The sequence below is a fragment of the Vulpes lagopus genome, chromosome 10 (genome assembly GCF_018345385.1).
Source record: "Vulpes lagopus strain Blue_001 chromosome 10, ASM1834538v1, whole genome shotgun sequence".
In the NCBI taxonomy this organism is placed as follows: Eukaryota; Metazoa; Chordata; class Mammalia; order Carnivora; family Canidae; genus Vulpes; species Vulpes lagopus.
In genome coordinates, this window is record NC_054833.1 from 88,808,448 (window position 1) to 88,823,502 (window position 15,055).

Sequence of the window (15,055 nt, forward strand, 5' to 3'; positions counted from 1 at the left end):
ACAGGGAGTCTGCTGGAGTCTCTCCTCTCCCTGTGCTTCCTGCTTGTGCTCTAAAATAAATAAATCTTGGGGATTCCTGGGTGGCTCAGCGGTTTGGCACCTGCCTTCAGCCCCGGGGGGGTGGTCCTGGAGACCTGGGATCGAGTCCCATATCGGGCTCCTTGTATGGAGCCTGCCTTCTCCCTCTGCCTGTGTCTCTGCCTCTCTCTCTGTCTCTGAATAAATAAAATCTTAAAAAAATAAAATAAAAAATATATAAATAAATAAATCTTAAGAAAAAAAAAAAAAAAGTGTGAAAAGTGTGTGTCCTACTGAGCCAGCCAGGCACCGCTTGTCCCTTTTGGGGACAACTCTTACAGGCCCAGAGCCCAGTGCAAGACTCACCAAACACTTGCCATGAGGAAAGACTCAGACTGCTTTAAACAAACACACACACACACAGCATTTCTATGGGTCACTGAGGCCTTTTTATTCTGCACATAAAACCACTGGGGATCTTGCCTGTGGACACCTTGATATTATTACATAGACAGACCTGGCTCCATATGCTTGGTGGAAGTGAGGTGAGAAAGCAATGATTTGGACCAATCACATGTTTACAGAGCTAGGGTTCCCAGCAGGGTTCCAGATGGTCAAGTCTGGTTTCTGTAGCAATTCTAAGAAAGCTTTGAGAACATCACGGGGAAGGCAGAGGGCAGCTAACTAGCACAGGGCCCTGCCACTTTGGGCTGGGGGCCTTGAGCTGCCCGGGGGAGCAGAGGTCTAACGAGCCAACTCAGGACCACAGGGTGCGCCACCTGGACCTTACTTGGCAAGGGGGTTTCTGAAGCTTCTGCCGGCGAACTTGGCCTTGCTACCCAGTTCCTCTTCAATTCTTGGGAGGCAGAGGAGAGAGGGGGGGAGGGGGAGGAGGAAAAGAGAAGTCAAACATCTGTCCCCAAGGCCCACATCCCCCACCCAGAGAGCAGGGACCAGCCTCCTCTGGATGTGGCTGCTCAGAGGCGGCAGCAAGAGAGGGGCATTTGGCTCTTGTGTCCACCCAGCTACCCCAGCAAGTGGGCCACCCACCGCTGCTTCTGCTTCCCAACCTCCCCCGCCCCCAGCATTTCCCAAAGACAAAGTAGAAAAAGGGCAGAAGTGCTAGTTCTTGGAAGAGAAAGAAAAATGTTTTTAATGAAAGGACAACCCAGTTTCTTTAGAGGTGGCATAAGGACACACACTCAGCGTGGATGTTACAGAATGACCCTGAATCCCCGGCACTCTCATGGCATGGGGAGAGCAGGTGGTTAAAAAGTAAACAAATGTTTCTCGGAGACCTATACTCAGGTATTTACAGGTGAAATCTTAGAACTGGAATGTGCTTCCAGTTCTCCAGTAGAAAAGGAGGAAACGTAGTGTATGAAGACAAGCCCCGTGGGAATGCCGACAGCTGCCCTGTGTGGGTCACAGGGCAGATGTCCCACCAGGCACCATTTAAGCAAAGGGTAATAACCAGGCTGACTCAAGACTGGAAAAAGGAACAAAAAAATAGACAAGTCTCCATGTTCAGGGGCCCCCAAGGACCCATTATGGTAATAAAAAGGGACCAGAACATCCAAAGGCACTGGGTTCCAGTGGGAACCTGCCTGTCCCCCTTCTCTGAGGCCCGGTCTCCTCATCCACAAAACACAGTGCTGGACTAGTCAATCACTAGGCTTCCTGCTGGCTCTAAAAATTCTAGGATCACATTATCCCAAGGGGGACCTGTTCCTTCCTCCACCACAAGATGGCAGCATGGTCCTCGGCCTCCAGCTCTGGGCCCATGCCTCAGGGGATATAGGCTCTGTGCTGGGGCAGCCCCTAAACCAAGGGCCCCCACCTGCATACCCCCCATAGAACCAGGTCTCCCCCTGGAGGATGGTGCCCACACACTCAGTGCAGGTTGGCTTCCTTTTTACCTGAGGATCTGGTTGTACTTGGCCAAGCGCTCAGATCTGCATGGTGCACCCGTCTTGATCTAGAAGGGAAAAGAAAAATCACTTGTGTTTGTCATGGATGCTCGATCTTCATGGGCATTTTGGGCAGAAAGGAGGGCATCAAGGGGCATCCAGGATCCCATCCTCCCCCTCCTTCTTGGCATGTTGCTCGACAAGCTGAGGTCCCAGAAGAGTTAAGTAGCTCTTTACCTGCCCAGTGCAAAGTCCCACCACCAGGTCAGCGATGAAGGTATCTTCGGTCTCCCCGGAGCGATGCGACACCATGACGCCCCACCCATTGGACTGGGCCAGCTTGCACCTACAAGGCAGGAAACCACCGGACGGTTAGGATGGTGTGACTCCCATTTCCTGGGCCCTGCAGTCGCTCTGGCCCTCCTGATGCCAGGCCTCAACACCCCCAGTGGGAGACCAGAGGCAGCTCAGGGCCAGGAGCTGCCATCAAGCCCTAAACCCTGGGGACACGGACGTTCACCTTCCTCCCCCCTCGCAGAGCCCTGAGGACCTTCTCAGTCTTCTAGGTTACTTTTTAAAAGGTGGGTTCAGACTCCTTGAAGGGAGAGGTTTATCTCCCCAGACAGTGCCTATGCCCGATGTTTTCCACCAAAGATCAGGTCATGAGTCTAGAACCAAGACTGGACAGACAGGACTAGGCCACAGCTGCCTGATACCCCAGTCTCCTTGGCGCCACTGCAGATTTCAGAAGCCACTTGCAAGCTCCCATCACAGCTCTAGCCAGGTGCTCTGGCTGACATGCAGTACCTTGTTCTGACAGCTGAGCCCTGAAGGTACTTACGCCTGAAGAGACTCGGTCACAGAGCCAATCTGGTTCACTTTAAGCAGGAGGCAGTTGCACGATTTCTCGCCCACAGCCTTGGAAATCCGCTTTGGGTTGGTCACAGTGAGATCATCCCCCACCACCTGGATTCCAGCGCTGGCAGTGAACTTCTGCCAAGCTTCCCAGTCATCCTGGTCGAAGGGGTCTTCAATAGACACCACTGGGGAAAGAGGAGCCATGTGTGGTCGGTGAGACCCCTGTGCTGACTGCCACCCGAACCTCCTCACTTGGCCTCACCCCTCTCCTGCAGGACAGGACTGGCTCCCCGTGTCCCCACCGACTCCTGTGACAGGGCACCAATGTCACCTGCAACCCTAGGACCCTACAGACGCTAAGTGGGACACTTCCTGTTCAGGGTGGCTTGAGTTTAGTGCCCACGAGAAGAGAAAAGCTGTGGGCTCAGGAGACTGCGGAGCTGGGCTCGCCCTGGCTCCACTCTGAGCACGTTCTCTAACTCTGTTCCAGCAGGGACTCAGATTTCCTGGTCTGATTCTTGCTCCGTCACCTGCTAAGCACCCTCGGGCCGAGTACTAACCCACTCCGTGCCTCAGTTCCCCTTGTGAAACAGCAGGAACAGTCCCTACCCGTGCGTGAAGTGACACAGAGCCTAGAGGAGCGCCAGCTCACTGTGTCACCCACGGGCAGTCAGCGGGCTTGAGGCTCGCTCTGCTCACGATGGAGCCAGGACAGCCTTTGCTCAGGAGGCTGTGATAGGGACAGAGGGCTCACACACTCTGGAGACCACCTACCACCTGAGGTCAGTGCTGGCTGGCACCCCAGAACCACCTGACTCCACTGCTCCGCCAGTGCCCGCCTGCCCCGCTCACCTGGGTAGTCCCTGATGAAGGACTTGTAGAGGTCAGCCAGCTGGTCAGGCGTGATGTACCTGCTGGGGTCATCAGGGGACTTGAAGTCCAGGTCATACTTCCCAGACCTGAAGAACTCGGAAGCAGCTACGTCCATGCCGATGACCACCTTATCGGTGTAGCCAGCCTTCCCGATGGCATTCTTCAGCAGTTCCAGAGCTGGAAAGAGGTTGGCGACAGGATTGGAAACAGGGCAGGTGGAGAAAAAAGTTCCCTTCAGCAGCTGCCAAATGGGGAGCTCTAACAGAATGACCACGAGGTACTCTGACCCCAATCGTCGCTTTGACGAGTCCAATACTTCTTTCCGCATTGGAGCAAGAAACTGCTGGAAATGGCCCCCAGCAGACAGCCAAATGGAAAATTCAGTCTCTCCTCCCAGAGGGTTTCTTGCTGACACAATGCTCCCAAATTTAGCAGCCAGGAGTGACTGTGCTGGCTGAGACAGTTACAGTGACCAGCTGAGAGCCGCTGTCCTAGGAACCCAAGAGGGCAGCATAAGGGCGAGCCCCAGCCTCTGGGGCCTGTTGTCTCCAGCTTGAGGGCGGCCTCACACGGCAGAGCTGCCCGGACAGAGGCGGACAGAGGCACTCGGCGTCTGCTCCCCACCACAGATCTCCAAGCTATCCCATTAAACCACGTGAAAGGGTCATTTTTTGTAGGTCAAAGTAGCCGAGTCTCAGCATTTCGTATGACTGACCCAAAGAGCAGGATGGATGCGTTTTCCTTTACTAGTTGTCCGAGACAACAAAATGTGGTTGAACCCTCCTTTCCTTCTAAAACAAAAAGCTCAGCCGTGAGTTCTCCTCTTAAGACTCTCTGTGCCCCACCCAACTCTTACGTTGAACCCTGTGCCTAAGGGCTCCAGGCAACAAGGCACTGTGTGAACAGCCCTGTAGTGGATGAACTCAGGGGGGTTCCTGGTCACGGGCTGGACAGACATCACCGGGACACAGTGCGGACTTCAAACCTTTGCCCCTTATGAGGTGGTTCAATAGCAAGAGAGCAAGTAGGGGCACCTGGGTGGCTTAGCTGGTTAAGTGTTTGCCTTCAGCTCTGGTCCTGATCTGAGCCTTTAGTTCAGGGTCCTGGGCTCAAGTCCCTCATCTGGCTCCCTGCTCAGTAGGGGGTCTGCTTGTTCCTCTCCCTCTGTCCCTCCCCCGTCCATATTCTTTCTCAAATGAATAAAATCTTAAGCAACCAGGCCACTCAGAAATCAAATTAATAAGCAAATTCCTTATTTTAACAAATAAAGTGCTAGCTTCCCCATCTGTTCCCAGAACTCTGCTTGGTGAACAGAAGGTGGAAGGACCAGAGCTCCCTACATCACAGTTACGGCACATCCGCTAAGCGTGCGGGCAGTGCCACGGAATGTGGGGACTCCTCCAGAGACTTTACCTTCTTTGTTCTCCAGGATATTAGGAGCAAATCCACCTTCATCGCCCACATTGGTGGCATCTTTTCCATATTTCTCCTTGATGACATTCTTCAGGTTATGATAAACCTCTGCTCCGATGCGCATGGCCTCCTTGAAGTTCGCTGCACCGACGGGAAGGATCATGAACTCCTGCATGGCCAGCTTGTTGCCAGCATGGGAACCACCGTTGATGACATTGAAAGCCTAGGGAGAGATGGAGAGAAATACAGCCATCTGGCCCAGAGAGCGCCCCCAAGCAGCCTCCTCATGACTGCTTGGCTCACAGTGTGGCTCTGAAATGCTCACCAGGTCTCTCCCGCTAAGAGCAGTGGTCACCACCAGGTGTGCTTAGTGTCCTGAGGACCAGCTATGACCTCAGCGAACATTCACAACCCAGCAAGTATGGTTTTCATTCCCTCATCAGCAGTAAGGGATGTGGGATACAGGGGAGGCTAGTCCTCTACTCAGGGTCATTCTTGGCAAGTGGCAGGTGTCTGCACCCGAGACCTCCAGGGCCTGCACGTGCCCACTGTGCTGGGAGAGTTCCATGTGGAGGACACCAAGATGTGGGAGGTCTTAGGTTCCCACAAAGCAAATACCCACAAGCTCCTCACTTGGAGTTCCAAGCCACTCACCGGAACTGGCAGGATAACTTCAGAATTGCCCGCCAAATCAGCAATGTGGCGGTACAGGGGTACCCCCTTCTCGACAGCCCCTGCCTTGCAGACAGCCAGGGACACTCCCAGAATGGCGTTTGCACCAAATTTAGCTGGAATAGAACAATTCAATTGAGGAATTTCATACTCCCAGCCGGCTTCCTGCTGACCTTCCAGCCTGCACCCCCACACCAGCATATACCATGGCCTGCATCTGGAACCTTTCCTCTCCTGACCACGTCTATTCCCCGAATCCGAACCAGAAACCCAACAGCTCTCCACATGAACTCATCTATCTGCTTTCTCCCAAGAGAAAGCCCTTTCTTTGGTCTGTGGAACTCTGGCAAATTCCACAAAATCTGCGTGCTGCTGTCACCTGGTATTGCTCCTGATACTTAGAAACGTGATTTATTCAGGTGAGGAGGGGGGCCCTGAAAAGCTCCCAGACTGACGCGCAGTCCTCAGTGGGGACCGCACAACCACCCCCAGAGGGTTGGAAGGTATTTGGGAGACACCAGCAGCCTCCACCCCTGACCACTCACATTTATTCTCTGTCCCGTCCATCTCGATCATCAGTTTGTCAATCTTTTCCTGCTCCACAACGTTCACTTTCTGCGGGGAGAGGAGAGGGTCAGTCACGGGGGTGGGGGTGGCAGCGGCAGTGTCATACCCCTCACAGGACCTTTGCACTCCTGTGACAGAACCCAGATAACTTTGGAACTGTGCAAAGTCCAAATCACTTCTATGTTATGTGTTTGGAAAGCAAAAAAAAGAAGCGGGGGGGGGGGGGGGGCGTGGATGGAGAGAAAACAGGAGGCACCAAAGCGCACGTCACTTGCTTTCCTGGCAGCAGGCATTTCTCCAAGGACCAGGGCCAGCAGTAAAATATGTCAGACATGGTCCCGGTGGCACCACATGGAAGCCAGAACTGCCTGGCACATGCTGACGAAGGTCACCACAAAATAGTGTGATGTGGGAATGGTACATAGCAGAACTCTGTTCACGCAAATGAGCTGGGCTCCTCACAGGTTAAGTGACACCACCACCGCTCGGCTATACCCAGTGATGGCACACTTCCCCATCTCGTGGCAAACAGGACTTCTGCAGGCAGCCCAGAATCACTCAGCAAGATGCTTGATGACAGCTCTAGATGAGTATTTCTGGTCAGAGTATAAAGCAATAAACTGGTGTCTTAAAGGGGCACCTGACTGACTCAGTCGACAGAGCAGGCAACTCTGGATCTTGGCATTCAGAGTTCAAGCCCCACGTTGGGTAGATTACTCAAAAACAAACAAACCCAAAAAACTGGAGATGCCTGGGTGGCTCAGTCAGTTAAGCACTTGCCTACTGATCTCAGCTCAGGTCTAGATCTCTGGGTTGTGAGTTTAAGCCCCAAATGGGCACCATGCTGGGCATGGAATCTCCTAACAAAAACAAGAACCCCAAATCCATCCCTGCAAAAACTGGTGTCTTAAAAACTAACTCATTTATCGAATGTCAGCATTACTTTAAAAACTTCACAATAGATCATAACGTGTACTACTCATTATGTGCTTTATAAAAGACAAAGAAAACCATCCCCAACTCCCATCATGCCACATTAATTTGACATTTGTTTTGACAAAGCACATTTGGCAGAAGTTAGCCACCATCCAGGAATGATGGCTTGGGGCAAATCCTCACTATGAGTTTGAAGATGGTCTCCCCTAGAGGGGAAGAAAAATGTCCCGGAAGGCCCTGGTCATTATGAGTCACGCCAGGCAAGGGCACCAGGCACAAAGATCAGGGTGTGTGGAGGTACCCAGGAGACTGAGTTTGGGGCGTGTGAGCCTGAAGAGCAGCAACGAGAAACCGTCTGGGACCAATTACCGAGTGCCATGAAGGTCGGGCCAAGGTGAGTGAGCCAGGGGGACATATTTCCACCTGCCACTGGCATACAGGACTTCAGGTGGGGAGGCCAGGGTTGGCCTCAGACCCAGAGAAGGCTCCTCTAGCCAGGGCTTTACACATCTTCCCCGACCTGCACAAATGCCACCCAAGTTATGGAGGGAGGGCCCTGGGGGGGAGGGGCTGTTGGGTTGTTTGGCCCCTCCTCCCTACTTCACCCACAGCAGCTCTCCTATTCTACACACTAAGGCTCCAAGTAAGATTTTTAACCACAGTTCCTCTGTTTCAAAAACGTCAGTAGAAATATAGTAAATAATTCCATAGTTCATGAAAAATAGTCACCACAGATACTATTATGCTCAATGCCCAAGAGCTGCTCTTAAAATTTCGATTTTAACTTCCCAAAGGTCAAGATAGTTGGAGGGGAAAAAAAAATTAAGGCCATGAGACGGTCTCCCGTCACTGTACTCCAATTCCATGCGCTGTTAGATGGGGACACGCAGGCAGGGGGTGGATGAGAAAAGGTGAGATAATTCTCATGCACGACAGGGAATCCAACTGGCTACTTTAGCTCTCAGAATAAGCTCTTCTATAACCCGGAAAGCCCACTGGCCTGGGAGACGCTCTGAAGGCATTAATACATTAGTTCTCAGGAGGCAGGTCCTACCTTGCTAATCAGGGCAGGTGCAATAGTTTTATTGATGTGCTCAACAGCCTTTGAGACACCTAGAAGGAACAATCATATCAAATTACCGACATTAACGAAAAACAGGCTTGAGCAGCATTGAGCGAACTACCAATGATGTTAACCCAGATATCTGGAAGCCCACCCAAAGACCGTAAACGGGAAAGCTTTCAAATCCCCATTTCTCTGTGCCCCCAGAATCGGGGTACATTCTGGCCCAGTCTGAGTGCTCTTACCTAGGACCCCCAAGGATTAGAGCCACACACAGAGCAACCATCTCAGAATGTCTGAAGGGCGGTTAATCGGCAAGACCATGCACTGAGAACACCAGCCATAGAAACTACAGGATGTCCAATGTGTTACCTGTGTGCACAAGGCTGGTGCCAGGAACTCATTAATATACTTAACGGGTCTGGAGACACCTGACCAGTAGAGATTGACGGAGAAGGAAAAAAGACACTCAGAAGAGAACAGGCTGTGAAGGACAGGGAGTGAGAGAAAGAGAGGAGACAGGAAGGCAAAGCCCTGCTTCAGACCAGAACGTGCCTGGGCTGCGGACAACAGGAACCCTGGAGCAGCTGCCTTTCTGTAGCATCATTGCTGCTTCACCAGCCCAGGGCTTCCCCAGCTCACTTCATCACTGCCCCTCCCCTGCAATATCAGATTTTTCCCTAATCACCCTCATCTGAAAATTTAATACCACAGACACATGGTACCTCCATACAGAGACCCTCTGGAGGGCCATATATCATGGGAATATGGTAGGAGATTTCTGCCTCCCCCAGGAACCAATTTCCATCCCTGGGTTGATACTGGTCCTGCTGAGAATGCATGGTCTGGCCCCACCTGCTTTTCTGTAATTTGGCCACATAGATTCTGTCTATAGAAAGGTGAGCATTGCAAAAACAGGAACAAGTCAGTCTGCACTGAGCCCACCAGAGGCTGGCTTTGCCAGACCAGTGCCTCTGTGACTTCATCAACAGAAAGATCAAGCTACTAGGACTGATCTGTAGGTGAGCCAGTGGTTAGACCTTCCAGAACTCTCCTGAGACCACACTCTCAAGAGACTGGGAATGTGGCATGGCTCTACGGTTAGTATTAGTTAACATGTCTTCTTATCCTTAGGTTCCCTGGCCTACCTGGGAGGTTTCCAGATTGGAGACAAACCGCAATAGAAACATTAAAACTCTTGCCCACCAACTCTTTTAGGAAGGCTGGAATCCACAGGCCAGCTCTCCCAGCTGTCCTGTATACCTGCCCACCATCAACACTGCACCGGGGTGCCACCCTCAAATACAAGGCACATGGGGAGCGGGCTACAGGCGTGGGAGATGCAGCCACGCTTCACAGACATGGGCTGGGGCTCTGACTCTTACCTTTCCCCATGTAGCGTGTCTTGTCATTGTCCCGCAGCTCGAGGGCCTCGTAGATACCAGTGGAGGCACCACTGGGCACAGCAGCTCTGAAGAGACCTGGATGTGGAGGGAGGGGAGAGAGTCACGATTGAGAAACACAGTTCAGCCCCTGCCCGGGTCCTGCCCCCCTCACAGATGGCATCTCTTCAGAAACATGCCACTTCCTTCCACCAATGGGGAGATTCAGACAGTTGGCTTCCCCTGCCCCGCATGTTGGTACCATTCTCCCCTGCTGGCACCGCCCAACAGAGAGATGATGCAAGCCACTTTGGAGATTTAAGATTTTGTAGTAGCTGTGTTGAAGTTACAAAGTAGAACCAAGGAAAATTAGTATTTTTTTGGAAAATTAATTTAATACCTTATTTATTCAAGTATATCCCAGAGATTATCATTTCAAACATATAACTAAGAAGACATGAGATATAAAGACAATAAAAGTAATAATTTAGTAACACTAGAACACAATGAAGTAGTGCATTATGCAGTCCTGCACATATAGAAACCAGCCACTGTGGAGCACAAACACGGCGATTCTTGGAGGTCAGATTCAAGAAGGGTACTGAGTGATCTGGTTACAAGGGCAGGCAGGTTCAGGGCAGCAGGAAGTGAAGGCAGCCTCTAGAAGTTACTTGAAACTGTAAGGGATTTCCCCATCTGACTTAGGCGAAGGCAAATGAACAAAGAGGGAAAAATCTACCAGGTATTATAATCAAATGATGGGTCACCGTGCCTGTGGCATCGCAGGGACCGTGTGCACACAGGACACGTGGTTTCCTGACACAGGTCCTGGCTTTCTGTATCCCCCATCAGGCACTGGACGAGGTGAGGAAGCCATGAAAAGAAAGTGACCCTAACCTAACTATGGACTTTGGGTGATGATGTGTTAATGCAGGTTCAGCTATAACAAATGTCCCAGTCTGGTGGGGAAGGCTGTGCATGTACCTGTGTGTGGGAACGTGTATGTACCCATGTGCTCACTCTCTGTCCCTTCTGCTCAATTTTGCTGTGAACCTAAAACTGCTCTAAGAAGTATAATGGAAAAAAAAAAAGAAAAGAAAAAAATAAAGAAGTATAATGAAAAAAATAAGTGATGGAAGGTTAACAAACCCATGACTTCCTGCTTTTGAAAGGCACTAAGAGACACACAAGAGAAAGAGTTCCATTCATTTAAATTTCAAAAGATATTAATTTTGACCCTTTAAAAGTGTTTTTAAAGGAAATGCTTCCTTCCCAAAAATCTTCTAATATCTTGAGTTTTTTTTCACTGTTGGTTAAAGTCCGCTAATTTCCAAATGGAAAGTTCCAGTCTAAGCATGCCAGTCTCATAAGACTAAAGGGAATTCCCAGCATCCTCTGAGAGCCCAAGGTACAAGGCATGAAGCACATGCTCAAAGAAACCCTGCTATGAGAGCACTCACCCAGCGGTGCTGAGCACATAGGCCTGCTGGTCAGAGCTGAGTCACAGGCTGTGCAAACTGCAGCCCTTCCCTTCCGCCCGCCCCTCCCCACCCTGCCTTGCCCTGTCCAGGAAGAAAACCTGGAGTCTAGGCATCACTGAGCAAAACTCTGCCTGTGTTCTGCCCCAGCTGACTTGCTGTGTTTTTGTTTCATGTGAGCAAACTCCTCCAAGGGGGACTTAGAGCCAGGTAAGAAACAAGAGCCTCTGGAATGTGCCAATACTCAAATGTAGGAACAGCATCCCCAGTCCTTGGTCTAAGAATGATTTCTAGAAGCAGGAATGAGAATGCTTTGCATATACTTGCACTCTCATCTTTCCTTTCCAAGGAAAAAAGCTCCATCCAACCACACCAGATATGCTTGCTCAGGCAGAGCAAGCTGTGAAGCAAACCAGTGATGGGCCCTTTTAGGGACGAGGTACGATCTTACTTTACCCAACTCTCACTGACCTGGGAGCAAGTTGTTTTAGATACCAAGAAGCAGCAAGACAAGGACCCCATGCCTTGTAACCCTCCCCCACCTCCTCCCATTCAGGAACCACAGCCTAGCACCCGTGCACATCAGAAGGAAAGGCTTTTACAACAGACCTTTTCTTGCCCAAGACTCTGTTGTTTAAATTTTAAAAAGATGGGAGTGTGGGAGAGGAAGTCCTGAAACAAAGGTGCACCTACCTTTGGAGGTGTAGAGGTCAACCTCAACAGTGGGGTTCCCGCGAGAGTCAAAGATCTCCCTGGCGTGGATCTTGAGAATAGACATGGTGACTTTCTGTGGGGGAAACACAGTTCATACTTACCATAAACCATAATGCAGCCTTGGGTCATTCATTCAAAGAATCGCTTCTGAGGATTCCTGGACTAGAAAGAATTTGCACTGGATACGGGATGCAAGAAGGCTGCCAAGAGTGGGGAAAGCCTGCTGTGCCCAGCTCTGCAGGGCCTCAAACCCCAGTGGTCTGGTGCTGGTCCTTTAAGCAAAGCAAGCCTGGAAATGTGTTGTCTGCACGCAGGATGGTTAAAGCTGAGACAGTCTGAAGCGGGTTACTGTCAATACCTCCCACCAAGGGTAGCATGGGAATGGACCAAGGAGACTCGAAGGTCAGAAGCTAACCCTTCCAGGACAAAAAAAATGCAAGGTGATACAAGGAGAGAAATCTGGTTTGTAGTAAAATAACGAATTCATAGTTGGGGACGGAATTCACCAAGTTAAACTTGAGGTAGCTGTAAGATGTTCAGTCGGTGGATACTGGGATACTTAAGAAATTTTGAGGCCAGGAGTGTCCTTGGTCTGTACAATGTGGTCTTTGCTACTACTGCCAACTTCTGGGCCTTTCACATTTCACAGTATTTGGATCTTTAGCAAGACAGGACACACCAAAAATCACATCTAATTAGTATTACTTTCAACAGGCATTTTACCCATTCAAAAAAATTAATTGTGAAATGTCATAATTGAAATCAAACTAGAATAAAGATTCTATCCTCAAATGTGAGGATACTCCAAGGGAGGAGGCTTTCCTTAAAAGCATCTTAAAAAAAAAAAAAAAAAAAAAAACAGATTTGCAGTTACAAAGAGCAATCACCTTAGTTCTCAAAGAAAGCCTTTCACCTCCCAGCCCCAGGGGCTTCCAAGAAAGAAAGGACCTTGTAGGACTGAAGGCAGCCCAGTGGAATTGGGTTAGTGTTCAGAGCCATTATCTAGCTGGGCTCCTCTCCAGTATCTTGTCTGGAATGTTCTGAGGCAGCAAATGGCACCTTTTTTTTTTTTAAATAAGTTTCAAAATTAGACAGTGAAATCACTTCGGGTGCATGGGGACTATTTAACAATGAAGTTTCATTCGTTAGCCAATAAAAAGGTAAAAAAAAGGTATCTAGTTTTTATTCACTATCCTACAAAACGGCAAATTTGCTTAAATGTATTTTTTAATTATAAGATTTTAGTAACTTTGAGTTTTGGCAAATCATATACCTGTGTCTGATGGCCACCACCTAAAAGTCCCTTTAGGCCCTTTGCAGTCAATCCCCCCCATCCCCAGGCCACCACAGACTTATATTGTGCATTTAGATGTGCTTTAAGCACATCTTTATTACAATACATCCTCTTGCTGTTTTAAGATGTCCTTTTGTTTAATTTAGTAATATTAATACGCAGCGACTTATTTCAAGCTGTGAAAATAAAAGTTCAACTTATTCTTAAACTGGTTAGAAAACTACTCCCGATGTCATTAAGGTTCAGTAAGCAAGGCCAGCAAGAATGGATGGAGTGTTCACGGCTCATCTGCCTGGGATGAACCCCGGACCAGGGGCAGCACGTGTGGACTGGGCAGTCAGGGCCTAGGGGTGTCCCCGGCCCCAATTCACACACCAGACAGGGAATTTTCTTAAAATACGTCCTTTTAACGTCAGACCGGTGGCCGACTGCCGAGAGCCCGGCCGGGGAGCCGGAGCAGCTCCTGCATGACCTGGGCGAGGTCGCCTGGACCGCTTTCCCAATTACGCAACGGTTCGGCCGCAGTCCGCTGAAGAACAAGCACCCTCTGAAGTTCCATTCATTAGAGGCTGCCCACTCCGTCACCAGCCTCCCGCCTCCCGCCCGCAGGCCGGGCCCCCAGCGGGGCGCAGGGGCTGCTGGTGGGGGAGGGGATCGCGGCTTCCGGGCATCGCGTCCCTGCCCTCCCTCCACTTTGGGAAAGGCCTGGCTCTAACGAGCCCCCGGGCTTAGGCCCGCACCTCCCCAAGCCCCTGCGGCGTCCGGCCCGCTGTCCCACAAGGCCCGCGCTCCACTCGCGAGCTCCCATTAGCCCTGTGAACCCCTAATCTCAGCCGAATCAGCTCCTGCCCCTGCGGCGAAGCCCGGCCCGCACGTGCCGACCCGCCCCTCCCACGTCCCCACCCCGGACCCACGCGCAGCGCCCCCAGGCTTGGGTGCCGGCTCGGCAGCCCTTCCTGGATTCCCTACCTGGCCGCCGATAGCGCTGCCCGGGGAAAAAGCAGAGGATGCCGCAGGCACCAAGGACGAGCGTTACGCCGGGGAGTCCGCACGCTCCGAGGACCCGAAGCTCGTCTCAGCCCCGCCTGCCCCGACTTCCTGCCCAGCTCCCCGATGCCCCGCCCACTCCCCGCCCCCCAGCCCGCCCCCGCGGCGCCGCCTCGTCATTGGCCCAGCGCGCCGTCACTCAGGCCTGCGCTTCCCGGGAAGGGGCGGGACTGTAGCGGCCCCCGCGGCCGGGAGGGGGCAGCGAAGACCCGGGGACGTGGAGCGGGGCGGGACTGGGGGGGTCGCGGCTCCCCCCGCGGCTGTGTGGGGGTGCGGGCGAGTCCCTGCCCCGGCGCCCTCCATTCTCGCCCCCGGCTGGGACCGCTGGCTGAGCCGGCCTGTGGCGCCAGGGCCCCGGGAAGGGGCGGGGCGGGGTGGCGCGGCCGGCATGAGGGTTTGGGGCTCCGGCACGTACTCCGAGTCCCGCACGCACGCAGCGTCGCTCCGGCGCCTCACGTCCGGCCCACGACCTTGGCGACGACCTTCGCGGCCCGCCCTCCCGGGCCGGCCCCGCCCCGCAGCGTGGGGCCGGAGACCCCGTCGGCCCGGCGACGTTGGCTCCCAGGCCGGGTCTGCAGCGGGGCCGCGGGGCCGCGTGCCGGGGGCCACGTGCGGCGGCCTGCGCCTGCGCCTGCGCGCTGCGCCCTGCTCGCCCCCGCCCCGCCCTCCGCGCGCCGGCCGGCGAGCGAGCCTTTGTGTGTGAGCGTGGGCCGGACACCGGGTATGGGGTTGGGCCCGAGGTGGCGCAGTTAGAGCTGATGCTTTTTGAGCCCTTCCGACGTGCCAGGCACTTCTCCACGTGCGTCTCAGGGTTAATGTTGCACCTGGAA

The 15,055-nt window shown here is 52.4% G+C and overlaps 1 protein-coding gene across 3 annotated transcripts; it reads right to left on the reverse strand.

The window, feature by feature from the left end:
* Positions 1 to 444: 444 nt before the first annotated feature.
* Positions 445 to 14,783, reverse strand: ENO1 (enolase 1). Of its 3 annotated transcripts, none has more exons than XM_041772267.1 (12): positions 14,641 to 14,783; positions 11,864 to 11,957; positions 9,696 to 9,791; positions 8,302 to 8,360; positions 6,290 to 6,359; positions 5,727 to 5,860; positions 5,073 to 5,295; positions 3,639 to 3,836; positions 2,770 to 2,971; positions 2,166 to 2,274; positions 1,938 to 1,996; positions 445 to 874 (listed from the first exon to the last, which is right to left on the reverse strand). In XM_041772267.1, the coding sequence occupies exons 2-12, from the start codon at positions 11,946 to 11,948 to the stop codon at positions 805 to 807; spliced, it is 1,305 nt and encodes a 434-aa protein (XP_041628201.1). In that variant the 5' UTR covers positions 11,949 to 11,957; positions 14,641 to 14,783; the 3' UTR covers positions 445 to 804. The 3 variants fall into 3 exon arrangements, with proteins under 3 accessions (XP_041628201.1, XP_041628199.1, XP_041628200.1); XM_041772265.1 differs by lacking the exon at positions 14,641 to 14,783 and adding an exon at positions 14,148 to 14,301; XM_041772266.1 differs by lacking the exons at positions 8,302 to 8,360; positions 14,641 to 14,783 and adding exons at positions 8,683 to 8,741; positions 14,148 to 14,301.
* Between the last annotated feature and the right edge of the window lie 272 nt (positions 14,784 to 15,055).